Raw genomic sequence first — 27132 nt, 5'->3', positions numbered from 1 at the left:
GTCATCTTTTGAAAGCCACGTGGTGCTCTGCTCCATTGTGCTGAAGTCTGCTTCACTGAGCGCTTATTTCCTTAGGATACATTCCTGAAAACGGAATTGAATACAAGTTTTTGATTCATTTTGACAAATATCTTTAAGTTTCTACTAACTTACATTTTTGCTTGCAGTATATATGGATATGCTTTTCTCCTTACACCCTTAGTATCACTGTTTTTATTTTTTAAGTTTTTAAAGTTTTTTTATTATGATTTTTTAAAGTAGGCTCCACACCCAACATGGGGCTTCAACTCAAAACCCTGAGGTTGAAAGTTGCAGACTCTACCAAATGAGCCAGCCAGGCGCCCCAGTGTTGCTCTTTTTAACCTTCTGTTCTGTTCTGGGTTTTTTTTTTTTTTAATGTTTATTTATTATTGAGAGACAGAGAGACACAGAGCGTGAGCAGGGGAGGGGTAGAGACAGGGGGAGACAGAGAATCCGAAGTAGGCTCCAGGCTCTGAGCTGTCAGCACAGAGCCTGACACGGGGCTTGAACTCACAAACCGTGACATCATGACCTGAGCCGAAGTCGGTCGCCTAACCAACTGAGCCCCCCAGGCGCCCCTTCAGTTATGTTCTTTTAATGTTTGAGTTTCTGTAAGCTAAGATAGATGATAACCAAGGAGGAATTATTTAAGTACAATTTATATTCTGCTTTAGAAAGTGAACAGTGTTGATTATAGAAACAGACAACTAGTAGTTTCTACTTACTTTAACCATCACCAGTTAAAACTGTTATTTTTTAAAACTACTTTCCAGGCGTTGATCACTCAGACTCGAGCCAAACAGGCAGCCACCATGAGTGAAGTGGAATGGAGAGGGAGGACGGTTCCGGTGAAGATCGACAAAGTGAGGATCTTTTTATTGGGACTGGCTGATAACGAAGCAGCCATTGCTCAGGTGAGGAGGAAGTGCCTGTTCTCTCTTCTGTATGTCTGAGGTTGCCCTTGCGTGCTTAAGGTGTAGTGGTTGGTTTTGTTTTGTTTTGTTTTAAATTTGTTTATTTATTTTGAGAGAGACAGAGCGTGAGCAGGGGAGGGGCAGAGTATGAGGGAGAATCCCAGGCAGGCTCCGTGCTGTCAGCACAGAGCCCAACAAGGAGCTCCAACTCATGAAACCGTGAGATCATGACCTGAGCCGAAATCAAGAGTCGGATACAGTCTACTTAGCCACCCAGACGCCCCCAGGTGTAGTGTTTTCTTGGTGTTCATTTCTCACAAAACAAAAAATTCGTCTTAATGCTATTTGGGATTTGGTCACCAAATTTTTGTAAAGGCTGGGCTTGGAGAAGAGCTCTTAGGTACAGAGGGCACAGAAATTGGCAGTAGCTGCTATCGACGTGGAAATGGGAGCAGTAAGGCTGGCTTTTAATGCAAGGAGTCCCGTCCAGCCCAGTAGGTGGTACAGCAGCTTGGCTGTTGTGACCTCTTGTCCTAGCCTTCTGTCCCTAAAGGGGCCACCTCTTGTTCCTGAGCCTTTTCAGGAGCACCTAGCTAAGCCAGAATATCTTGTTGTACATGTGGTGTTTACGTAATGTTCATGTGAAGCGGTATACTTGATGTGCTTACTGACATAATTGTCACCTGTTTATGGGTGTGAACAACCAAATAAGTTCCAAAAGATGAGAGATCCTGGCGATCTGGGTTTTTACAAAGTAGACAGTTACGAGGAAGGCCCTTTTTGGAGCTCTTCCTCTGTGTGAGGTGAAGAACATTAAAAAAAAAAAAAAAAACCAGGCTGCTGAATGTGTCTCCAGCCTCCCCAGGAACCAGGGGCGTTTCCTGCCACGTGGCAGAAAACTGTTGCACCCTGAATGATTCGTACGTAGGAGTGCTTTGCCCGTTGTGCTCGTGAGTTGTTTTAAGCATCCAGACTTTTAGGTGACTTGTTCCAAAACAGCTACTTTGGGCTGGGGGCAGCCTTCAACGGTGGAAGAATTTCTTTGTGTCTCTATGTCGTATATTGCCCCTCTTGTTTCCCTTCCATTTGCTGGAAGAGCAGGAGACTAGAACGATAGCAATAAGTTGCTTTGTTTTTTTTTTAAAGATCGAGAAATTTTTTTGGAGAGCGTTTCATCGGCACTGCTGTGTGGTAGTATCTCTTCTGGACTAGGATTCTGGTAGCAATCCTGTAGATTATGTAGTTGGGTTCGTTCTTTTGTTTCAAGGCGGTACGTGCCGGAAGAGGTGAGCTGCGTCATTGGTAATGGGGCGGGGGTTCAGGCTGCAGTCTGGGTGGGGAGTGGCCCAGGAGCGAGTTAAGTGGGGGGCTCCTTGGGAATAGGGCCACAGATGTATATTAGGCAAATGAGAAGAAAAGCTAACGTTTGTTAATTTTAAAAAGTTATTTAGTTTAATGTTTAGAAAAGAGAAATGTTTTTTTAAGAGATCAACCTTTAGTCCCACTTCCCATACACCTTCATTGATGTTGCATTATGTTGATAAAAAGGACAATGTACTTCCTTTTAGTCTTTTTTATATTTATAAAAGATGTCAAGTATTATTTTTACTTGTTGAAATCATACTGAGATCCAGTTTTATATCCTGTTTTTCTTAGCGTGTTGTAAGGATTTTCCGTGGTCTTACACATCAGTCCACAAAATGTAAAAATACACAGTGGTCACCTGGACAGACACACCACAGAGATGACCAGAGGAGGGGAACGGTCCTCCTTAATGTCCCAGATACACTGTCTAAAGCTTTCGTGTTTTTACCTTTTTAACTCTATGGAGTGGGTAATACTCTCATTTTACAGATGGGAAAACAGTGCTTGCCTTTAAAACCATGCCATTTTTGCTCTCCCTCCCTCTCCCTCTCTGCCCCTCCTCTGTTCTCTTGGTCTCTCAAAATAAACAAACTTAAAAAAAATTTTTTTTTAAAGGTGGGGGGTACCTGGGTGGCTCAGTAGGTTAAACACCTGACTCTTGGTTTCAGCTCAGTCATGATCTCAGAGTTTGTGAGTTCAAGTCCCACGTTGGGCTCCATGCTGACAGCATGGATCCTGCCTGGGATTCTCTCTCTCCTTCTCTCTCTGCCCTTCCTCTGCTGTCTGTGTCTCTCAAAATAATAAACTTAAAAAAGAAAATAAAAAATCTTGCCCTTTTGACTCCTAAGCTCATATTCCTTGAACTTTCCCGCGTACCAGGAAGGCTAGTAGCAGGATCATTTAACTTGGCTTTGGTGAACAGCTAATGTAATCTTACTTAATGCAGTATACAAGCAGAGTCCTGGTTCCCTGGGAAAGACTGAATGAGCAGAACCTTCACTGAAACAAATAGTCCTTGGGGTGCTTGGGTGGCTCAGTCGTTTAAACATCTGACTCTTGATCTTAGCTCAGTTCTTGATCTCAGGGTCACAAGTTCAAACCCCACGTTGGACTCCATGCTGGATATGGAGACTACTTAAAAAAGAAAAAGAGAGGGAGAGCGGGAGAAAAAAAAAGAAAAAGTCCTTGGCAGGGGAATCGTCTCCAGTTCAGTAGTTAGTGGGAGGAGAAGGAATAGTGGTGTTTTATCTGAATTTATCTTTTCTCCTGCTTTGTACACATAATTAGAAAATAAAAATTCATCTGGGGGAAGATCTTTTTGCCTTATTTGTGAAATTAACTTGAATTAAATTAGATGAAGTAAAAGCATTTTATGACTGCATGTGAAGCCATTGCTTTTGAAATTGAAGATCATTTCAGTCATGTGATGATTAGTTGAGCTTTGTGTATGTGTTTAAAAGGACCACTCTTAAACTCAGGTGTTAGTATACGTGAAGGGTCGACTTCTGGATCTTTAGATTGTAGCTGCTCCTTTTTTTTTTTTTTTTTTTTTTTTTTTTTAGTTTATTTATTTATTTTGAGAAAGAGTGAGTGAGTAAGCAGGGTCGGGGCAGAGAGAGAGGAAGACAGAGAATCCCAAGCAGGCTCGGCGCTGACCATGTGGAGCCAGACATAGGGCTTGAACTCAGGAACTGTGAGATCATGACCTGAGCTGAAATCAAGACTCGGATGGTTAACCACTCAGGTGCCCAGTAGCCACTCCTTTTAAAGCACTTCAAGATTGGCCAAAAGTTTGATAGTATTGACAAGAAAATAACAATGTTATTCCAGCCTCGAATAGGTTAAAAAAAAGATACAGGTGATCCTTGAACTATATAGGTTTGACCAGGCAGGTCCACCTATATATACGTGGATTTAAAAAAAAAAAAAAATTTTTTTTTAACGTTTATTTATTATTGAGAAAGACAGAGCGTGAGCAGGGGAGGGGCAGAGAGAGGGAGACACAGAATCTGAAGCAGGCTCCAAGCTGAGCTGTCAGCACAGAGCCTGACACGGGGCTCGAACTCACAAACCGCGAGATCATGACCTGAGCCGAAGTTGGACGCCCAACTGACTGAGCCACTCAGGCGCCCCAATGTGGATTTTTTTTTTTATAAATCTAATGCTTTGAACATATTTTCTGTATGATTTTCTTAATGTTTTCTCTCCCCTGACTTATTTTATTATAAGAATATAGGATGTAACAGAGACTGTACTATGTAGAATGCAACATATACCAGAGGGGAGGTGGTGGGGGGTGGGATGGGTGAAAAGGAGGACAGGGATCAGCGAGTACACTTACCTGGGCGCCTGGCTGACTCAGGCAGAGGAGCCTGTGACTCTTGACCTCAGGGTTGTGAGTTCACGTGCCATGTTGGGTGTAGAGATTAAGTAAGTAAATATTAAAAAGTACACTTACCATGATGATAAAAGTAATACAGTGATTAAAAAAAAAACAAAACAGGGGCGCCTGGGTGGCGCAGTCGGTTAAGCGTCCGACTTCGGCCAGGTCACGATCTCGCGGTCCGTGAGTTCGAGCCCCGCGTCGGGCTCTGGGCTGATGGCTCGGAGCCTGGAGCCTGTTTCCGATTCTGTGTCTCCCTCTCTCTCTGCCTCTCCCCCGTTCATGCTCTGTCTCTCTCTGTCCCAAAAATAAATAAGAAACATTGAAAAAAAAAAAAAAACCAAAACATACTCAAGGCCCCACCCCTCAGAGATTTTGATTTAGTAAATCTGAGTTGGGGCCCAAGAATTTGTTTTTCTAATAAACTCCAAGTGGTGCTAATTCTTCTGGTCCAGGGACCATGCTTTCAATAGCTCTACAAATTATAATTGTTTGTTAGATATTTGTGAAAAGACGAAGGAAAATTAAAAGGCTTTGGCAAGCACAAAGGGGGAAAATGTAGTATTAATACATCTGACACAGAAAATAGGTGTTCATAGACTGTTTATGTTATTGGTGAGGCTCCTATCAACAGGAGACTCTTAGTAGTTAGGTTTTTGTGTAGTCAGAAGTTCTACTGGGATTTTTGACTTCATGGGCCTGTGCCCTTGACTGCCACATTGTTCAAGGGTCAGCTGTATTCAGAGTCCGTCATCTCAGTACATCTGCTAGTCCTGTGTTCTCACCTCTTTGCCAGTGTTTGCGTTTGTGTAGTTAAGTGTATTCTACTTAATATCCGTTTTAATATACACAGATAATGGCAAGTGCGCTTTTTAAAATGCTGTTTAATCAAAGCACATCTACTGGGCATTCGCATTCTGTACAGTTTTTAAGCACTGTAAACGATGGTGCAGTGAAAACTAGATGGACTTTCTGTATTTTGGATTACTGTTGTAGGATAAATTGTGTAAAGTGAAAAATACCATGTAGACTTAAAAATAGGTATGTTTGATCTCTTTTTTTGATTGAATAAAGTTATCTAAGTTAAGAATTTTCAGTTTTGGGGCATCTGGGTGGCAACTTTGCCTCAGGTCATGATCTCGCAGTTCGTGAGTTTGAGCCCTGCATGAACTCACTCTGTGCTGATGGCTCAGAGCCTGGAGGCTGCTTCAGATTCTGTGTCTCCCTCTCTCTCTTCCCCTTCCCCACTTGCACTCTGTCTCTCTCTCAAAAATAAATAAACATTAAAAATTTTTTTAAAACAATAACAAAGAATTGCGGTACCTGGGTGGCTCAGTCGGTTAAGCATCTGTCTTTGGCTCAGGTCATGATTTCACAGTTCGAGAATTCGAGCCCTGCATCGGGCCCTCTGCTGTCAGCGCAGAGCCTGCTTTGGATTCTCTGTCCCCTTTTATCTCTCCCCATTCCCTGTTCTCTGTCTTAAAAAATAAATAAACATTAAAAAACAGCAAAGAATTTTCAATCTTGATGTACTGGAGGTGATGTTTGTTTTAAAATTTTGTTAGTAAGTGCGTGCCCAAAAAAGTGAAGTGGAAGGATAGCAAAAGGTCAGTGTATTTGATAGTTTGGGTTTTTTCTTCATAAGCTATGTTTTGTTAACTGGTATTTGAAGTCCTTAAGAAGAAGACCATCCTTCAGTAAGTAGCTCTTTGCGATAATATAAAGGCTCAATAGTGAAGGTGGTGCGTTGTTGTGTTTTATCATTTTCTAAAGATCTCCAGCATTCATTTATCCATTATCCTTTGTGTCTTACTTACATTGCTGAAGTTACTCAATTTATTTATGTATTTATTTGTTTGTTTATTTATTTTTAAACGTTTATTTTTGAGAGCGAGAACAGGTGAGGGGCAGAGAGAGATGGAGACAGAGGATCTGAAGCAGTCTCTGTGCTGACAACAGACAGCCTTATGTGAGGCTCAAACCCACAAACCACGAGATCATGACATGAGCCAAAGTCGGATGCTTAACTGACTGAGCCACCCGGGTGCCCCTAAAGTTACTCAGTTTAAGAACATGCAGGTGCTTCTTAACACAAGGGAAAGAGCCCTTCCCACTGGACACGTTTCATGCAGTTCCACAGAGAGCTGGTCTAGGATTTTATTTTGAGAGTAAGTCAGGATAAGTAGCCAAAGTTTCTTGCCCCAGCTCCTGCAAGCTTTCACTGCTAAATGTAGCTGCACTTCAGTCAGGTTGGGTCATTAGAAAACCTAACAGAAGGCTTGACCCGCTGCCAGTGAAAATTGTAATGAGCAGGTACGCCAGGAAGATCGTATGGGTTTTTAATTGCTATTCCATGGGATATGGTGGAGTGTTGGAGGGTGTAAGAAATCAAAGGGAGAGAAGGAGCCATATGAGGATGTTTTTTTTAAACATCAAAAAAAAAAAAAAAAAAAACCAAAATTTCAATTTGGGAGAGTAAAGGCTGAAGATAAGATTGTTAAGATAGTAGGGGTTGTGGGAGGGGGCATGGGGTAAATGGGTAAGGGGCATTAAGGAATCTACTCCTGAAATCATTGCTTCACTGTATACTAACTAATTTGGATATAAATTTTAAAAAATAAAAAATAGAGTTAAATTATCATTAAAAAAAAGTTAATGGGTAAACTGTCCAAAAAAAAGAATGTTAAGATAGTGAATTTCATTGGTTAATTTTCAGTGTTAAACCAATCTTGTATATCTGAGGTAACCCCACTTGGCTGTGATACATTACTGTACTTTTTACATACTGCTGGATTTCAGTTGGTAGTATTTAAGAATTTTGCATCGATTTTAATGAGGAATAGTGGCTTATAATGTCTTTTTTCAGAATTTGGTATCAGGGTTACACACAACTTCATAAAACAAGTTTGGAGATTTTCCTTCCTTGTTTCTGAAAGAGTTTATGTAATATCAGTATTTTTCTTTCTCAAATACTTGTTACAATTCACTAGTGAAAATATTGGGCCTGGAGTTTTCTTTGTAGGAAGTTTTTGTTTTTTGTTTTCTTTTTTGGGATGGGATGTAATTGACATAAAACATATACTTTCAGGTATACAACATAATGAATTGATACTTGTGGGAAGGTTTTTTTTTTTTTTTTTTAATTTTTTTTTTCCAACGTTTATTTATTTTTGGGACAGAGAGAGACAGAGCATGAACGGGGGAGGGGCAGAGAGAGAGGGAGACACAGAATTGGAAACAGGCTCCAGGCTCTGAGCCATCAGCCCAGAGCCCTATGCGGGGCTCGAACTCACGGACCGCAAGATCGTGACCTGGCTGAAGTCGGACGCCTAACCGACTGCGCCACCCAGGCGCCCCTTGTGGGAAGGTTTTTAAAATTTGTTTTTGCTTGTTTAAAAAAAATTTTTTTTTCTGTAATTTGTTTTTTCGTAACATACATCCAAGTTAGCACATGGTGCAACAGTGATTTCAGGGATAAATTCCTTAATGCCCCATTTAGCCCATCGTCCCTCCCACAACCCCTCCAGCAACCCTCTGTTTGTTCTCTATGTTTAAAAGTCTCTTATGTTTTGTCCCTTTCCCTGTTTTTATATTATTTTTGTTTCCCTTCCCTTATGTTCGTCTGTTTTGTATCTTAAAGTCCTCATATGAGTGAAGTCATATGTTTGTCTTTCTCTAATTTCGCTTAGCATAATATCCTCTAGTTTCATCCACGTAGTTGCAAATGGCAAGATTTCATTCTTTTTGTTTGCCAAGTAATATTCCATTGTGTGTGTCTGTGTGTGTCTGTGTACATACCACATCCTTTTTTTTTTTTTTTTTTTAATGTTTATTTATTTTTGAGAGACAGAGACAGAATGCGAGTGGGTTGGGGCAGAGAGAGAGGGAGGTACAGAATCTGAAGCAGGCTCCAGGCTCTGAGCTGTTAGCCCAGAGCCCAACGCGGGGCTCGAGCTGACGAGATCATGACCTGAGCCGAAGTCGGACACTCAACCGACTGAGCCACCCAGGCGCCCCGACACCATATCTTCTTTATCCATTCATCCATTGATGGACATTTGGGCTCTTTCCATACTTTGGCTATTGTTGATAGTGCTGCTATAAACATTGGGGTGCATGTGTCCCTTTGAAACAGCATACCTGTATCCTTTGGATAGATACCCAGTAGTGCAGTTGCTGGGTCGTAAGGTAGTTCTATTTTTAGTTTTTTGGGGAACCCTCCATTTCAGAATGGCCGCACCAGCTTGCATTCCCACCAGCAGTACAAGAAATCCTCTTTCTCCGCATCCTCTGTTGTTGGCCTGAGTTGTTGATGTTAGCCATTCTGACAGGTGAGGTGGTATCTCATTGTGGTTTTGATTTGCGTTTCCTGGATGACGAGTGATGTTGAGCATTTTTTCATGTATTGGTTGGCCATATAGATGTCTTCTTTGGAGAAGTGTCTATTTATGTCTTCTGCCCATTTCTTCACTGGATTATTTGGTTTTTGGGTGTTGAGTTTGATAAGTTCTTTATAAATCTTAAAATACTAACTCTTTATCTGATAGGTTGTTTGCAAATGTCTTCTCCCATTCTGTCAGTTGCCTTTTAGTTTTGCTGATTGTTTCCTTCGCTCTGCAGAAGCTTTTTATTTTGATGAGGTCCCAGTAGTTCATTTTTGCTTTGGTTTCCCTGGCCTCCAGAGACATATTGAATAAGAAGTTGCTGTGGCTGAGGTCAAAGAGGCTTTTGCCTGCTTTCTCCTTTAGGATTTTGATGACTTTCTGTCTTAACGTTTAGGTCTTTCATCCACTTTGAGTTTATTTTTGTGTATTGTGTAAGAAAGTGGTCCAGGTTCATTTTTCTGCATGTTGTTCAGTTTTCCCAGCACCACTTGCTAAAGAGACTGTCTTTATTCCATTGGATATTCTTTCCTGCTTTGTCAAAGATCAGTTGGCCATACGTTTATGGGTCCATTTCTGGGTTCTCTATATTGTTCCATTGATCTGAGTGTTTTTGTGCCATAAAAATAATTTTTTTTAATGTTTGTTTTTGAGAGAAAGAGCACAAGCAGGGGAGGAGCAGAGAGAGAGAGGGAGACACAGAATCCAAAGCAGGCTCCAGGCTGTTACCACAGCCGGATGCAGGGCTCAAATTCACAAACCACGAGATCATGACCTGAGCCGAAGTCAGACACTTAACCAACTGAGCTACCCAGGCACCCCTGTTTTTGCTTGTTTTAAACAAATATAATTCTTTTTTTTTTAATGTTAATTTATTTCTGAGGTAGAGACAGAGCATGAGTGGGAGAGGGGCAGAGAGAGAGGGAGACGCAGAATCTGAAGCAGGCTCCAGGGTCTGAGCTGTCAGCACAGAGCCCGACGCGGGGCTCAAACTCACGACCCGTGAGATCATGACCTGAGCCAAAGTCGGTCACTCAACCGACTGAGCCACCCAGGCGCCCCAACAAATAAAATTCTTTTATTAGATAAAGCACTCAGATTTTGTTTCATCTTGTGTCCTTTGGATGAATCTTATTTTTAAAAAGGGTATATTAATTTCATGTACAGTGTTGAATTTATTGACATTAAGTTTATAATATTCCCTTATCATTTTAGTGTTTGTAGGATGTGTAGTGTTTGTTAGCCCCTGTCAAGTGCCTAGTTGATGCTCTGATTGCAGTGAATACAGTGATCTCTGGGTATTAAGGACCTTACAGTAGTGCATTAGGGTCACTTCTGAATATCAGAGATCTTCAAATAATGTGGTAGATGTAAAAGATCTTGATCGAACAAAAGTGTGTCAATCCCAGAGAATCCTGGTAAGGTTTTAACATTAGAAACAGTTCAGTGCCTAATGTCGTATGTCACACATATACCAAATCTAGCGGGTAAATAAAATAATTCAAGTACAGTATGAAATAAAGTTTACTTAAATCCTTAGATGTCAGGTCGTGCACTGTAACTGATTACATGTCTATTGAATTGAATCAAACATGGGTTATTAACTATGGAAAATACCCTTTGGCCATTTGAGGTTGATCCCAAGAAGAACCACTTCCCCCTTTGTGCCCCTGCCAGATTATTTGGCTGGATATCACACAGGCCCTGTCCACCTTGCCCATTCTCATTATGTGGAGTTGTTCTTTGCCCTGGGAACCAAGAGCTGTGCCTTGGAGATGCGGACTCCTGGTTTCAATGCTTCAGTGCTTCTTTTCTTTTGTTTTTTCCCTTGAAGATTTTAAGTAATCTCCACACCCATCGTGGGGCTTGAACCCAAAACCCTGAGATCAAGAGTTGTGTGCTCCACCCGCTGAGCCGGCCAGGCACGTCTTGAGCGTTTCTTAACTAGTACTGCTGTTGCCCCTCTCTAGGAACTGGAATGCAAGAATTGGGTAGGCCCAGTGATGTTTGCTTGTAGAGCTTTTATGCCATTTAAATATTAGAACAGCGGTTTACTGAAAAGCCTGGAAGGAAGAAATAATTCAGGGAGATAGAGTGTTAGACCAAAAAGACTGGAGCAGAGAATAAATCCACTGCCAAAATCCAGTTGCAACATTCTTGGTCTCCTGAGCCAGACTTTACGTCTTCGTGTGCTAAATAATTGCCTTACTTTATAATTTGTTTCTGTTTTGTTTTGTTAATACTTAATCATACCTGAATTGTCACTGGTGGTTGCATTCTGAAAATGTTGTCAGGCAGCTCTTTTGGGGAGGATGGCAGGTTTGATGAGTCTTATCCTCGGGTCATGGTTAATATTTTAAAGTGTGAGTGGAAGGGAGACCATTTGTCCCCTTCTCTCTCTCTCTTTTTTTTTTAATTGTCCCTTAAGGGAGGTTTGTGTTCTCCTCCTTTAGCAGATTTCCGTGTGTTGTTTCCTGGCCCCTAGTGGCCTGGGGAAGGCTTGGTCCCATCCCCTTGGTTCTCCTCCAGGTGCAGTGCAGAATGTGGTCAGACTCGTCTTGTCAGTCTCTTAGTCACACCACCACCTTCCAGCAGTCTTTGTAGACCAGTGAAAACAGTCTGGAAGCCCTTTTGAATAGCAGGGGGTCTGGTCTCTACCCCAGGATACACAGCAGCTGCTTTTCCTCTGCACGTGTACATGGCCCTGAGACATGTCTTGAGGCTGTCGAAAAACACGTCCTGGGGTGTCCCAAGTTCTGTAAAAACTGATTCGAATTTTTTAGCTTATTAGGTCCGAGTAACACATTACTTCTGGGCTTAAGGTTTCTCTGTCTCATAGGCACACCTGGAAAAGGTGCAGGCCTACCACAGATTCTCAGGCAGGGAGGTTGCCACTTGAGTACAGGAGCACGTTCTTGTTGGTTCCATGGCAGACGTGAGGGGTTTGCATGTAGATCCTGAGGAATCCTGCCTCTCCACGGAGGGTGGATCTTGTCCCATTGTCTTTTCAGGGCTATTAGCCTCCCAGATAGGCTTATAAATACGGGTGAAAGTAGCAAAGTACGTTTCAGCCTTTCTGTTTGGAGACCTCTTGCCCAGTCCCGGGCGAACCCTGAGAAGCTCTGCTGCAGAGATTAGCGATCTCTGAGTCACTGTGCTGTGTGACCGCGGGCCCTCCCTTGCCGTGGGCTTTTTCCTGCAATGTGGTTTAAGGCTTCTGTAAAACTCCTGCTGGAACGCAGGCTTTCGTGGGAGCAGTGGGAAAGTTTGCTTGTGTTCAGCACCTTGGTGCCGAGGTGTCCTTACTCAGAGGGAACGGGGTGACCCACGGCAGTAAAGAGGCCGAGCATTTTGCATGTTTTAGTTACTTGAGCCACGCTCTCTCTACAGGAAGGCAGACCGCTCCTAGGTAGCTGGCAAAACAAGGCTTGCTCTTCTCTTAACTTCATATACCTTTTAAAGCCCGAAAAGGCGAAACCCTCCCCCAACACGGTGCTGGACGCACAGGCTCACCCTGCCTGCTAACAGTGTGGCTGGGGGTTTGTGCATGGTCATGGTCGGTGGCAAGTGTGTCTACAGGTCTTACTCCGGTTGTTAACTGTTACGTGGCCGCCCCAGCCCACAGGTTCACACTTCAAAACCTTTGGCCAGCAGGTTTGATTCAGTTATTGCAGAGGATCTTGCTAACTTGAGGTGCTGCTTAGGAGTGTTTTATTGGGGCGCCTGGGTGGCTCAGTCGGTTAAGTGTCTGACTTCGGCTCAGGTCACGATCTCACAGTTTGTGGTTCAAGCCCCGCGTTGGGCTCTGTGCTGACAGCTCAGAGCCTGGAGTCTGCTTTGGATTCTGTGTGTGTCTCTCTCTCAAAAATAAAGGTTAAAACAAATAATAAATAAAAACTTAAAAAATAAATAAATAACCTCTACACCCAGCATGGGGCTCGAACTCACAGCCCCGAGATTGAGAGTCATGTGCTCTACTGACTGAGCCAGCCAGGTGCCCCCTCACAGAAAGTTCTCTTGGACAGTGCTCTTCAGGCTTCAGCAAATTAGTGGTGGCCATGCTTGCCTTTATAGGTTTATAGAATGTGCCCTTGATTTTTTCCTAAGTTAGTGATCAACAGGAAAGTCAATATAAGTAGAAAAGTATGTTTGATTTATATTGGGTAATTCATAAGGACGTTTTTTGTTTTGTTTGTTTTTTTTTTTTCACGGGAAACCAGGAAAAACATAAGAGTTCTCAAGAGAAGAAAAGGTTTTTCTATAAGCCCCTACCAGCCTCTTCAAGGAGTGGGCAGTACTGGGTTTTTTCTTTTGGGCTTAAAGGTCAGTCGAATGTCAAGAGATTAGATTGGATGTATCTGTGGAAAGTCAAATATAATAATGGAGTGTTGATGTTTTAAAGTCACAGTGGGTCTGCCTCTAACACCAGTCCATCTCCTTTCTGCCTCTCATCCATTCCTACCTGCTCAGTCAGATTCTTTACAATGGTAATGTGGTTTGGCAGGTACTCAGTTCATGAATCACTTTTCCCTTATCCCTGCTGGCTGGCAGAGGGGTAACCACACCCTTGAACTTGTACAGAGACTATCGTGGAGTGCTTGTCAGCCTCAGCATAGCCACAGGGAATATCAGGGTACAAGATTTCTGTGGTGAAGGGAGCTTCGTATGATACTTAAGAGAAATCTATTTTTTTTTTTTAATTTTTTTTTTCAACGTTTATTTATTTTTGGGACAGAGAGAGACAGAGCATGAACGGGGGAGGGGCAGAGAGAGCGGGAGACACAGAATCGGAAACAGGCTCCAGGCTCCGAGCCATCAGCCCAGAGCCTGACGTGGGTCTCGAACTCACGGACCGCGAGATCGTGACCTGGCTGAAGTCGGACGCTTAACCGACTGCGCCACCCAGGCGCCCCAAGAGAAATCTATTTTTAATTGGGTATTGGTTGGCACTATTACTCACTTGCTTGGACCTAATAGAAATCCAGAATCAGCGAGTCTTGGGGTTACATTTGTAAGGGCAATTCTGCTGGCGCACAGTAGAGTTTCAGACCATTTGTTCTGGCGTGCTGTGTTTCAGTGTGGGGTGTGCTGTGCTTCAAGGATGTCAGACGCAGGTCCTGAGCAGAGGTAGGAGTGTGGGAGGAAAGTGGTAGAAAGTTTTATGATAGGAAAAAATTTAAAGCATCTATCGTTTGACAGTTTCAGATCAGTTATGCAGATTCTTGCTCAGTATGTTCGCTTTATATTTATATGTGAATATATATAAAATTCCATTTCCATGCGAATAATGAGAAAGACTGTAAGAAAAATCTTATATGGTGGAGAAGAGTGACAATTGAAATGGTCTGTGATTTAGGGTGTTTTGGATGTGTGTGTTCAATGTGTAATGGGAATCAAGGCACTGTTATGCCCTCCTCCCATTAGAGTACTGTGGCTTACTCAGAAGAAAATCTTTTACTTCATTCCGTCTTCGTGTAGGCTGAAAGCGAAGAAACCAAGGAGCGTCTGTTTGAATCCATGCTCAGTGAGTGTCGGGACGCTATCCAGGCCGTTCGAGAAGAGCTCAAGCCAGATCAGGTAGGACTCTCATCTGGGCCCCAGGCTCTTGCTCGGGGCTGAGGTCCTTCTCAGTCTGTGTGTCTCATTCTCAGTGTGGGAGTGGGGCAGGGGGTCCACTGGTCTGAGTGCAGGGACTCTTAGCCATGGTATTTTTAGCTATGGTGGTCTGCTGACAAACAGATGCCTGTGAACTCCATCAGAGTGAGAGATTTTTCTCTCCATCCTCTTCCTCTTAATGGGTTCATATTAAGCCTTTGGTCTCAAGTTCATAGCTCCAGGTAATTAATTCTCCAGTGCTCCCTTTTTTAATATCACTGTGATTATTTCGGGCATCTGGGCTGAAAACCTTGGAACCATTTTTATCTCTTCATATCACCAGCAACCCTGCTAACTCTCTTTGTGACTTCTGTCTCCACTTGTCCACCCCCCCCCCCACCCCCACCCCAACCCCGTTTCCGATTAGCCTTTTGTCTTAGACTGCCACAGAGGTCTGACTGTTCTTTACCATCTTGGTCTGGGTTCAGTTCTCCAGGTCTTTCCTGCTGGTAGCAAAAAGTGGGATCTTTCTTGATCCCATGTCATTGTCTCACTGAAAAACCCAATGATACTCCCAGTTCTAGAGCAGTGGTCTCCAAACTTTTGTAATAGTGCACCCAGTAAGTAAAATTGAGCATGTACCTCTGATACGCTTATTTGTAAATATATAATTTATTATTTAATAGAAATGAGGTAAACATAAGTAGAAGTTCTCATTTTCTTCTTATACCACACTCGTTGGGTTGTGTGCACCCTGCTTGAGAGCTCACTGGTCTAGCAAGTGCAGTTCCAACTCCGTGAGCTGGATTCCGGGCCTTCCCATTTCCAGATTGTACTTTGCTGCTCCCCTCTGGGTCCTGTGCCTCAAGCTGCTGTATTCACCATCTTGTTAGTAGGCCTTTCCCGCCTCCGTGCATTCCTACCCTTTTCTCCTTTCCCTGCTCACACCTGGCTTGTCCCTCCTCTTCCTCTTCACCTGTCCAAACCCCGCCCTGGTGTTCAGTGTCCAGCTCAGAGCTCACCATTTCTGGGAAGCCTGCCTGCACCGTCCTGGCCCATAAAGGTCTCCCTGTGTCCTAAATATCTAGCACTTGTGGCTGTAATTTTTGTTTGGTACTTTGCCAAGAATTACCTTTTAACATATTACGTGTTGTTTTATAGTTACTTTGTTAAATACGTTTTTTCAAGATTATAAGCATATTAAAAGCAACTTTATATTTTAGCGTCTGCCGTGGTGCTTTGAGTAAAAAACATTAATAAATATTTGTTAGGCTGTGGACCTGTTTCCTTTATCATTAAGCCACCTTTGTATTTTATACTTCTCTTCATCCACTTAATAGGTATATACAGAGCCCCGCCCTCCATCGTTCACCTTGAACCCACAGCAGTTGCAGGGACCCCTCACAGCGTGTGGTAAATATGGTGATACCAAGGTGTCTTAGTTTCCTGTGGCTGCTGTAACATTACCACAAGCTTCGTGGTTTTGAAAAACACATCTAATTCTCTCCCACCTTCAGATGGCCTTTAGTGTAAGACTGGTTCGTAGGGCTGCATCCCTTTGGAAGTTCTAGGGGAGGAATCCATTCTCAGCATTCCAGAGAAGGCGTTTTTCAACCTCTAGAGACCACCTACATTTCTTGCATTGTGGCCCCTTCCTCCATGCTCAAAGCCAGCAGCTTGGCCCCTTCACTCCTCTCTGACCTCTGCTTCAGTCCCTAATACCTTGTCTCTGTCACCGGCCCTCCTGGCTCCCTCTTAGAAGGAGCCTGTAATTACACTGGGCCCACCTGGATAATCCAGGCTGATTAAGACATCCTTAACTTCTGCACATCTCTTACCATGTGAGGTAACACCTTCACAAGTCCTGGAGTTAGGATGTTCACATCTGTAGGAGCCATTGTTCAGCCAACCACAAAAGGCTGAGCTGATAGCCCAGGGTTTGGATCTCCGAACGCGCATCCGAGGTGCAGACCCTAAAATGGAGCCACGGGCTGTGGACTGTCTGTTGTTCATGCTTTGGGTCTGGACACTGGGAGCGGTGGACAGGAAGCCTGACTGGCCATAACTCTGAATTCTCTTACTTAAGTCCAGTTTTCAGGTGCTGGTGACAACTGAGTGGCCCTGCTGTTCTAGAATATGCCCAGGAGATCTTTGATATTTAAAGATCCCTAATTTACTAGAGCTTGTGCCTGTGCTCCAGGGCGCTTTGGGGACCACACCATGGAATGAGGGGTCAGAGCCAAGGACAGGGTCGGCTGTTTTACCTTTACCTTTATTGCTTTCCGCAGAAACAGAGAGATTACTCCCTTGAGGGGGAGTCGGGGAAGGTATCTAATCTTCAGTACCTGCACAGGTAAGGGCTGTCATTTTTTTTACTTTTTCACAATGTAGTAAAATATATCATTGGAATGAAAGAGTATATATAACGTTTATGTGTATTTTAATATTATATAGTAAATAACACTAACAAACGTATGCACGTTTTCTCATAAGAGTATATATACCGGGACGCTTGGGTGGTTCAGTTGATTAAGTGTCCAACCCTTGATCTCAGCTCAGGTCTTGATCTCAGGATTGTGAGTTCAAGCCTCGCATTGGGCTCTGCGCTGAGTGTGAAGCCTACTTCGGAAAAAAAGAAAAAGGAAAAGAGTATATATACTGCATTTGTATGTTATTCTGTGACCCGTATAATTTTAAGTGTCGTATGTTAAGAACGAGAATACAGCTAGTAACTCCAGAGCTCCCTGTGGCCCCAGCCTGGTTATTCCTCCCTCTCTTCTACCGGTAACCACTCTCCTCCTCGTGCCAGACTCCTAAAGTTACTCTCCTCCGTGTTCTGAATGTTTTCCATCATCCCTTTTACGTTTAAGTTCAATTTCAACTTAAGTTTAATTCTATATTGAGTTTATTTTGAGTGCAGCATAAGGATCTGCTTCACCTTTTTTCCGTTAGGATGATAGGTTGTTCCATTACAATTTATTGACTGTGCCATCCTTCCCCCACTAACCTACAGTGCCAGCTCGGTCAGGCGTGCATCCGTTTTCTCCTCACGTGCTCTTTTTTGGACCCTCTTCTGCTCTGCTGATTTATTTTCTGTACTCACACCAGTACTGTGATTTCCTGTGACTTTGTAGTAAGCCTTGGTGTCTGGTGGAGCAGGTCCCCCGCCAGGTTTTTCCTCAGATGTAGCTGGACTCTTTCTGTCCCTTTGCTCTTTCATAGTACGTTTTTAAATCACTTTGTCAGGTTAATTTTTTTTTTAAGGTATGGCTCATTTTCTTTCACAGAAGAAGGATTGGGTCATAGGGTAGTTCTATTTTTAATTTTTTGGAGAACCTTCATATTGTTTTCCAGAGTGGCTGCCCCAGTTTGCATTCCCGCCAGTAGTGCAAGAGAGATCCTCCTTCTTCACATCCTCGCCAACATCTGTTGTTGCCTGAGTTGTTAATGCTAGCCATTCTGACAGGTGTGAGTGAGGTGGTATCCATTGTGGGGTTTTTTTTGTGTTTTTTTTTTAACGTTTATTTATTTTTGAGACAGAGACAGAGCATGAATGGGGGAGGGTCAGAGAGAGAGGGAGACACAGAATCTGAAACAGGGTCCAGGCTCTGAGCGGTCAGCACAGAGCCCAATGTGGGGCTCAAACTCACGGACCGCGAGATCATGACCTGAGCTGGAGTCGGACGTTTAACCGACTGAGCCACCCAGGTGCCCCTCCATTGTGGTTTTGATTTGTATTTCCCAGATGATGTGTGATGTGGAGTATTTTTTCATGTGTCGGCCATCTGGATGTCTTCTTTGGAGAAGTGTCTATTCATGTCTTTTGCCCGTTTCTTCACTGGATTATTTGGTTTTTGGGTGTTAAGTTTGATAAGTTCTTTATAGATCTCAGATACTAACCCTTTATCTGATATGTCGTTTGCAGATATCTTCTCCCATTCCGCTGCTTGCCTTTTAGTTTTGCTGATTGTTTCCTTCGCTGTGCAGAAGCTTTTTATTTTGATGGAGAGCTCAATAGTTCATTTTTGCTTTTGTTTCCCTTGCCTCTGGAGCATGTTGAGTAAGAAGTTGCTGCAGCTGAGGTCAAAGAGGCTTTTGCCTGCCTTCTCCTCTAGGATTTTGATGGCTTCCTGTCTTGGTTTAGGTCTTTTATCCATTTTGAATTTATTTTTGTGTGTGGTGTAAGAAAGTGGTCCAGGTTCATTCTTCTGCATGTCGCTGTCCAGTTTTCCCAGCACCATTTGCTGAAGAGACTGTCTTTATTCCATTGGATATTCTTTCCTGCTTTTTCATAGATTTCTTGGCCATATGTTTGCAGGTCCGTTTCTGAGTTTTCTGTTCTGTTCCATTGTTCTGAGTGTCTGTTTTTGTGCCAGTACCATACTGTCTTGATGATTACAGCTTTGTAATATGTCTTAAAGTCCAAGATTGTGATGCCTCCAGCTTTGGTTTTCTTTTTCAAGATTGCTTTGGCTGTTCAGAGTCTTTTTTGGTTCCATTAGAATTTTAGGATTGATTGTTCTAGCTCTGTGAAGAATGCTAGTGTTGTTTTGATAGGGATTGCCCCTTATCATTCTTTAAACAAAGTCTCTTGGTATTTACCTCTACGTCTCTAAATGACATGAGTGTGTTGGATTTAGGTATTTCCTACCCCTTCCCACGATGGCCCGCGCTCTTCCTTTGGTCCCTCCCTTACAAGCTGGCTTCCTTACAAGCTTCCTCATTTCTCATACCATTTTAATTTCTAAGAGCTTGTGTGTATTGTTTGAATATTGATTTTTTTTTCAACGTTTACTTATTTATTTACTTATTTATTTTGGGGGGGGGGGACAGAGAGAGACAGAGCATGAACGGGGGAGGGGCAGAGAGAGAGGGAAACACAGAATCGGAAACAGGCTCCAGGCTCCGAGCCATCAGCCCAGAGCCTGACGCGGGGCTCGAACTCACGGACCGCGAGATCGTGACCTGGCTGAAGTCGGACGCTTAACCGACTGCGCCACCCAGGCGCCCCTGAATATTGGTTTTTTAAAATAGTGTCTCTTTCTCTTTTTTTAATGTTTATTTATTTATTTATTTAGAGAGAGAGAGAGAGAGAGTACGAGTGGGAGAGGGGCAGAGAGAGAGAGAATCCCAAGCAGCCTCTGTGCTGTCAGCACAGAGCCCAATGGGGGCTTGATCCCACAGACCATGAGATCATGACCTGAGCCGAAATCAAGTTGGATGCTTAACCAACTGAGCCACCCAGGTGTCCCATAAGCTTAGTGTCTCTTTCTAAGCTTATGACCAGAAAGTTTTCCCTCCCTCTTCTTCCTGCCAAGTCTGATTCTTCCAAGTTGCTGTTTTTCCCCCTTGGTTTTGGCCTCTTTTGCCTTATTAGATGTTTTCTTTATGCGGTGTTCGACATCTGTTAAAAAATGTACCTTGTCTGGTGGGAACTCCAGTTGTACGTGGGGCTCATCAGCTTGGGCTTCGCTACAGACGTTCTGGTTCTGCCTTTTCATCCGGGACCCTGACTCCAAAATCTCGGAGGGTGTTTTCTTGGGTGGGTCAGATCCCCAGAATGTACCAGCAGCTCTTATCCTACAAGCCGAGTAGGGGAAGGCTAGGGGGAAGCACCTAGGACTTGACAGTCTCGTAATCCCCAGCTGAGGAATCCTGACCTCAGCTATGCCTGTGTGCCTGTCCCCAGGCTGTGTCCTCTCCCAGGGATGCCTCCAGTCTTCTGCCAGAGTAAGACAGAGATCTAGAGGCCCAAATACTTTCCCCCTCTAAATACATTTTAAACAGTCTTCGATTGTTACCACATTTATATCCCCAAGTATTAAAAGAGATTTTCCAGGCGGTCCAGTTACAATAAGCAGGCATAGTCTCCAGTGTGTACGTGTGTTCAGTACACATAACCATCCAGAGAAGTTGTCCCTTAGTATTTTCTGAGAAGAGAAGGTCATCGGATGAGTAGGAGCAGCTGTCGTGCAAGCTCAGTGTCCTCGTAGTGTGGGCCAGCACGTCATTAATCCTTGCTCCAGGGACGAGCTTGCCGTCCATGGATCATCTCAAGGACTAACAGTGACTCCTGAAGTTAGTAGCTTTGTGGCTCTTTAAGAAAGAAACAGGGGATATAATTCAAGCTAAAATCAGATTTCGTCGTAAGGTCTCATACTGGCTCGCCGCAGATTTGCCACTGAATAGCAGCCAGAATCGTGGGCCCCTTGAGCTTGAGGCCCAGGCCAAATGGCCCTACTGTGTGACACGCCCTCGCCCCACGCCCTTCCCCTAGGTCAGTCCCAACTTGTGGTCCAGTGCTCTTCTCAGAACGCCAGCTTCTCTGAGCATAACCTGAGCTGACGTGTGGTACATTCCAGCTACCTGACTCACATCAAGCTGTCAACGGCCATCAAGCGGAACGAGAACATGGCCAAAGGTCTTCAGAAGGCACTGCTGCAGCAGCAGCCGGAAGACGACAGCAAGCGCTCCCCGCGGCCCCAGGATCTGATCCGCCTCTATGACATCATCCTGCAGGTGACCCACGGGCACTAGGGAAGCCAGGGCCCGTCCTTTGCATGTTGGACACAGAACGACTCGGCTTTGCACGGTGAAGGGGGTGTGACAGGCAGCAGCTGTTAGTGTCTCGGGAAAAAGGGTCTCGTTCTACCAGCTCAGCAGTCTGGGCCTCGACACGCCACGTGCTGATGTGTGGAGGCCAGTGACCCCTTAGGTGTTATCTGTGCGAGATCCTCCCCCACAGGCCGTGGGACCCCCTGAGGCCACGCCGGCTTGGCCCCCTGGGAGTTGGCCGGTGAGTAAGATCAAGAGACACGTGCACACAAACCAGGCCTCTTTGGGAGATGCCAAACAGAGAGCTGCTCTGAAATGAAGGAGGCAAGAGGCCTCCTCTAGCTGACTTGGTCCAGGAGGCCTCAGAAGGAGGGGAGATGTGAGCAGGGGCGTAAAGGACAAGCGGGCTTTCGGTAGCAGAGAGGGGACGGCGGTGACACCAGGCGTGGCTGCTGCCAAGCTTCCCCTCGCAGGCCTTCCCATCATTCCTGGCCTGGGCTCTCCTTGCCCACGTGTGTTTTTTGCAGGGTTTCCTGTCAAAAACCCAGTCAGAGGCCTGCTCTTGATGAGTTCTCTTCTTGCCTCTCTTGTGCAGAATCTGGTGGAATTGCTCCAGCTTCCTGGCTTAGAGGAGGACAGAGCCTTCCAGAAGGAGATAGGCCTGAGGACGCTGGTGTTCAAGGCTTACAGGTAAGGTCCCATGAGGTGGATGGGGCTCCCCTGTGCCGCGTGCTGTCTCTGGAAGCCTTGGGAGCGTGGACCAGACTCGAGAAGATTGGGTTGTTGGCTGTATGCCTACCTGGCCCGCGGTCAGAACAGTTAGCCCAGCGTGCTCAGGGGACGTCTGCTGAAGGTGGTGGCTGGGAGTTTCCAGTGTACCTCGTTTGCTCTTTGGATGGGGTGAGGGGGATGGGGGAGCCCCTGCTGAAGGTCTTCTCCCTCCTCTCCCCTCCTTCCTCCCAGTGGAAAAGGGACAAGTGTAGGAAGGGTTTAGTTAACAGAACCAGAGCGGAACCTGAATTGGATTGGGAGAAAGCTAAGCCTCTTGTTTTGTTTTGTTTTGTTTTGTTTTGTTTTGTTTTGTTTTGTTTTGTTTTTAAGTGAATCATGTTATTTATAACTTGGAGGTGGGCAGTGTGGAGCAAGATGGGCATGGACAGGATGGCAGAATAGCGTCGGTTGTGAAATTGTGCCCCCGCCTTCTGGCTCTCATGCCCTAGCGGTAACTCTCTAGCGTGCCTCGTCGTCGCACTTGTCAGCCCTCCTCCTGGTCCGCGTGGACCCTTCTGTTAGGGACCGGCAGCCCCAGGCCCTGTTGACCCCAGTGGAGTAGTTTCCATTCGGAAAAGGATTCTCGGGTTTGGTTTTGAAAAAGATGAGCAGGGATGAACGAGCTGGCCCGGACGTGTGTGTGGCGGGTGGATTTCATATTTGAGCCAGGCAGCGTTCCTCCTTCGTGCCTGTCCCCGCTTCTGCCACATGCCTTTGGGAGCGGCAGAGTCAGACAGTAGATGAAAGACAGTGGGTCTTTCACAGAGTAGGACCTGCACTGTCACCGGCGGTGGCAGGGAAGAGGCTAGGTTAGCCTGGCGAGCCCGGATGGAGGATGTCGGGATCACTATGCAGTGATGAGGAGTTGGGATCTTGTGTGCAGTGATCCTGAGGTTAAGAAACCTGTTTGCAGGGGTGCCTGGGTGGCTTAGTCGGTTACGCAACTGACTTCAGTTCAAGTCATGATCTCAAGGTTTGTGAGTCGAGCCCCACGTCGGGCTCTGGTGCTCACAGCTCGGAGCCTGGAGCTGCTTCAGATTCTGTGTCTCCCTCTCTCTCTGTTTCTCCCCCACTCGTACTCTGTCTCTCTCTCTCTCTCTCTCTCTCTCTCTCTCTCTCTCTCTCTCTCTGTCTCAAAAATAAATAAAGATTTAAAAAATTTAAAAAACAAACCTGTTTCCAAATGTAAAATTTAGCCTTAACTTGAAGGAAAGCCTTCATCTCAGGTAACTGTTGCTCTAGAATACTCTGGCTCTTTCCCGTTCCCCTCAGGTGTTTTTTCATCGCTCAGTCCTATGTGTTGGTGAAGAAGTGGAGCGAAGCCCTTGTCCTGTATGACAGAGTCCTGAAATACGCAAATGAAGTAAATTCTGACGCCGGAGCCTTCAAGAACAGCCTAAAGGTGAGTCGTTGGTGCTTGTTTTCAGGCCCAGAGAAGTTGTGCTGTGAGGCTCCGTGGGGGCTGAGGCCCCTCCTCAGGTTGGTCCTGCCTGGTCCGCCGTGGGATGTAGTGTGTCCCCGAGGGCCCGGGAGCCGCAGGCTGTAACTCCTGGCAGCGTTCCAGGCCTCACATGGACTCACGTGCTAACAAGGAAGGCCATTCCCTGGTTAAAATAAAGCTGAAGTACAGTTCTCAGACTCAGCTACATGTTACAGTCACCTGGGAAGATTGTTAAAAGGTGGCTCAGTCCCACCCCAAGAGATGCTGGTTCTAATCAGTGTGGTGTTTAGGGTGGGCACCGGGATTTTTTAAAGCCCCTCAGTGATCGTGATGCGCAGCCAAGTTGAGAACCACCGACGAAGCCTTTCCACACAAAGTGTGCCTGTGCCAGCAGCAGCATTTGGGAACTTACTAGAAATGCAGACTCTCAGGCCCCACTCCAAGCCTGCTTGGTTTAAATCTGCATTTTAGCGAGTCCCCCGGGCAGTCTGGGTGTACCTCCTCGAAGCTTGCCTGCCTGTGGAAAGTACCTGGTGGTTTGGTTCGTATTACTGCTTGTTGAATGACAGCTAGCTTCTTAAGCTGTGGACTGCTGGGATGAAGTGGAGATCAGAGCATTGACGGGGCCAAGGAATCCAGGCACATTTTACTGGTGGAGCCTACTTGGAAAGGCAAGCCGGGACTACCCATGGCGGGACCCACTGCTCCCCAAGCGCCCGCCCCTTCCCTCAGAACAGTGCTGGGTTCCAGGGTAACGTGCACACCTGGCTTCTGCCTTCAGAGAGCTTGTGGTTTTGTCGCAGTCACAGACTGGCGAGCAGGAAGGAGCAGGTCCTCCGGTGAAGGTGGAGAGAGAGGAAGGGGTGGGGGGGGAGGGCGTGTGACCAGCACGGTGGCAGTGTAACCATGGGATGTCCTTGGGATGTGGAAGCAGACTCTGCAGACAGTTATCCCAGGAGGAAGAGGCATTTACAAATGCCCGTCTGACCTAAGTCTGGGAATGGAGGCGGGAGGATTCAGATCATTCCGAATTTTGCCGGGCGTGAGACTGCAGCCTGCTCTGTGGCCCCCCTATGCTTCAGTCTCCTCCTCCGTAAAGGGGAGTGCAGGTTATGTCAGGATTATTGCAAAGATGGAATTAGCAGTTATGTGAACTGCTCAGCACAGCCTGGCCCATCGTGCATTTAGCGTCTGATCTGCTTATTTATTGTTATCATCACAACTCTCTCCGGGCAATGTTACTTAAGCCACGGCATAGCTTTTCCTGTTTGAAACAAGCTAGTTTTTGTTTCATTTTTTAAGTGGGGCTTGAACTCACGACCCTGAGACTGAGTTGCCCGTTCCACAGACTGAGCCAGGCATGCACCCCAAGCTAGTGTTTTGTTTTCTAATAGGGCAGACCATTTATAGTCTCAAGCCTACGAAAATACCAGTGGGATCACTTAGCACAGTCAGGTTAGTTTGGTGCCCGTCTCTGACCTGGCCCTGGCTCGTGAGAACCTGTTTTCTGACTCGTTAACAGGACCTGCCTGACGTGCAAGAGCTCATCACACAAGTGAGGTCAGAGAAGTGTTCTCTGCAGGCGGCAGCGATCCTGGGTGAGCCACTTGCCTGTGCTTTGCTGACTATGTTCCCGAATTTCCTTCGCTGCCATCCCTCCTCTCTGCCACCCCGTACACTACTGTTTTAGTTAATCTGTAAGATTTTTCTTTTTCTCTGCTGTTACATCTGCCACATGAAGGCATCAAACTCTGTAGAAGAATTTAGAGAAACTGTTAGGCCGTCTCTTCTCCCTAGTAATTTTCGTACGGCCGTGGGAGCTCCACCGGGCTGATGTTACTTCTGGGTTTATCATGTGCTTGTCTGCAGTGCTTAGCAGAGTTTGGCCCAGGAAGGAGAGGGCTAACTTCCCCACATGTTGGCTCTTGGGATTTAGAACCCATACGTGTGACAGGTGTCATTTGTGACTGTGGTGTGTTAAGTGTCTCTTCTTACGGAGTCCCTATGCAACTTTCAGATGCAAGTGACTCCCACCAAACGGAGACTTCCTCCCAAGTAAAGGATAACAAGGTACGTCTGGGGCTTTTGAGGAATGAAGAGTAGGATTCATAACTCACTAGGAATGTGTGCTCGGTTACAGAGCAGAGGACCCTTAACTTCTAAGTAAACACCATACTTGTCTCCCTTCTTTTACTCAGAGACCTCAGAGCTGCTTGGGTAAGGTTAGCGCCAGCTAGGTGGGCCCAGATAAGGAGCGTGTAGTGTGGTGTAGGAACGTGTACTGTGCAGAGCAGCTCCACTGGCTGGGAGCTCTGCCTGGGACGTCCGGTAGGCCTGTGCCCCGGTCCTGGCCCACCCCTCGCTCACCCTCCCTAGGCTTCAGTGACTCTCCGCTATGAAATGGGAACATGACGGCACCCTCATAGGAGATTTGTGGGGATCAAGTGAGGGAGCCCCTGTAGGCTCTGAACTGGATGCTCAGCACGTAGTGAATGACGCTCCCCTGGTGGCATGTGGTTAACGCCTGGGTTCCTCCCTCTGATTTGCCTTCCAGCCTCTGGTCGAACGGTTTGAGACTTTCTGCTTGGACCCTTCCCTTGTGACCAAGCAAGCCAACCTCGTGCACTTCCCGCCAGGCTTCCAACCCATCCCTTGCAAGCCTTTGTTCTTTGACCTGGCCCTCAACCATGTGGCTTTCCCACCCCTCGAGGACAAGTTGGAGCAGAAGACCAAGAGTGGCCTCACTGGATACATCAAGGGCATCTTTGGATTCAGGAGCTAACTAGGCTCTTCTTGGGGGCAGGGGGAGAATCTCACTCTTCATCTGTATCGTGAGAAAACCCCAGCGAGTTCCATGATATTAAATCCAGGTCTGCATCGGCCCAGGGCCGGAGTGTAACATCCTCAGCGCTGCGTCCCTATGTCTCGTGTGTTCGTGCACTTACATTCTTAACCGGTGTGCTAGAAGGGGACCCTGCTGTCTTCCGGTGGACGTGTGCGGGATCCCTCTGTCCGCACCTCCTGGAGGAAGGGCCGTTGCCATCTGGCCACGTGTCAGCCGCGTTCGGGTGGGTCCACGCCAGGCATGGATGGGAGCTCGGAACTTTCTGTCATGTTTCTTCAGTACCATGGATTTGAAATGGACTCCTCCTCGCTGTGAGCATCCAGAGTCCGTGAGGGGTCTGTGACCAGGAAACACTGGCAGCGTCACCCCAAAATTACGGTCAGCCTTATTCCCTGTCACCTCCTAGTGGAAGTTAAGTTTCAGAACAAGCAAAGAGCTCTATTTTTAGAAGAAATGTGTTACACTCAGAAATGATGAAAACAAATCTTATATTAAAAGGCAAAGATGCTGGAGACTGTGCCCATTTTTTACGTGTCCTCACCCATCCCGGCCTGTCAAGCGTACCCCGACTTGGGGCAACTCGGCCATGTCCGAGGCCAGATAGGGCAGTGTTCAAGAAGGTGCCCCCCATCAAGATATTTAGATGCCATAAATGATATTTGAATCAATTTCCATGCTTTTTAAACTTTCTCCCTTAGTGACCCTTTTCTATTTCTTTCGTAGCATCAATAGCAGAAGTCCCAAAGGCAGTGTAAGAAAGCTAGGAATAAAAATGATTTAGACATGAGCTGTATCTGAAACCACTGAATCCCTTTTGGGGCGCACACTCATCCCTTAGGAAAGCAGAGCCACTGCGGGCA

General features: G+C 45.6%; 1 protein-coding gene across 1 annotated transcript in view; it reads left to right on the top strand.

Annotated features, from left to right (window-relative positions):
* Positions 1-26784, top strand: part of SRP68 (signal recognition particle 68) — a 37039-nt gene extending 10255 nt beyond the window's left edge. The window contains exons 8-16 of the mRNA XM_003997170.5: positions 795-935; positions 14544-14642; positions 16949-17013; positions 21023-21179; positions 21811-21905; positions 23259-23388; positions 24950-25025; positions 25445-25497; positions 25982-26784. Coding sequence (XP_003997219.2) covers positions 795-935; positions 14544-14642; positions 16949-17013; positions 21023-21179; positions 21811-21905; positions 23259-23388; positions 24950-25025; positions 25445-25497; positions 25982-26209 — 1044 coding nt within the window. The 3' untranslated portion in view covers positions 26210-26784. The remainder of the gene's footprint in view (positions 1-794; positions 936-14543; positions 14643-16948; positions 17014-21022; positions 21180-21810; positions 21906-23258; positions 23389-24949; positions 25026-25444; positions 25498-25981) is intronic.
* The last annotated feature ends 348 nt before the right edge of the window (positions 26785-27132 follow it).

Source organism: Felis catus, chromosome E1, assembly GCF_018350175.1.
Source record: "Felis catus isolate Fca126 chromosome E1, F.catus_Fca126_mat1.0, whole genome shotgun sequence".
NCBI classification, from domain to species: domain Eukaryota; kingdom Metazoa; phylum Chordata; class Mammalia; order Carnivora; family Felidae; genus Felis; species Felis catus.
This window is presented reverse-complemented; position numbering and strand designations above follow the sequence as displayed.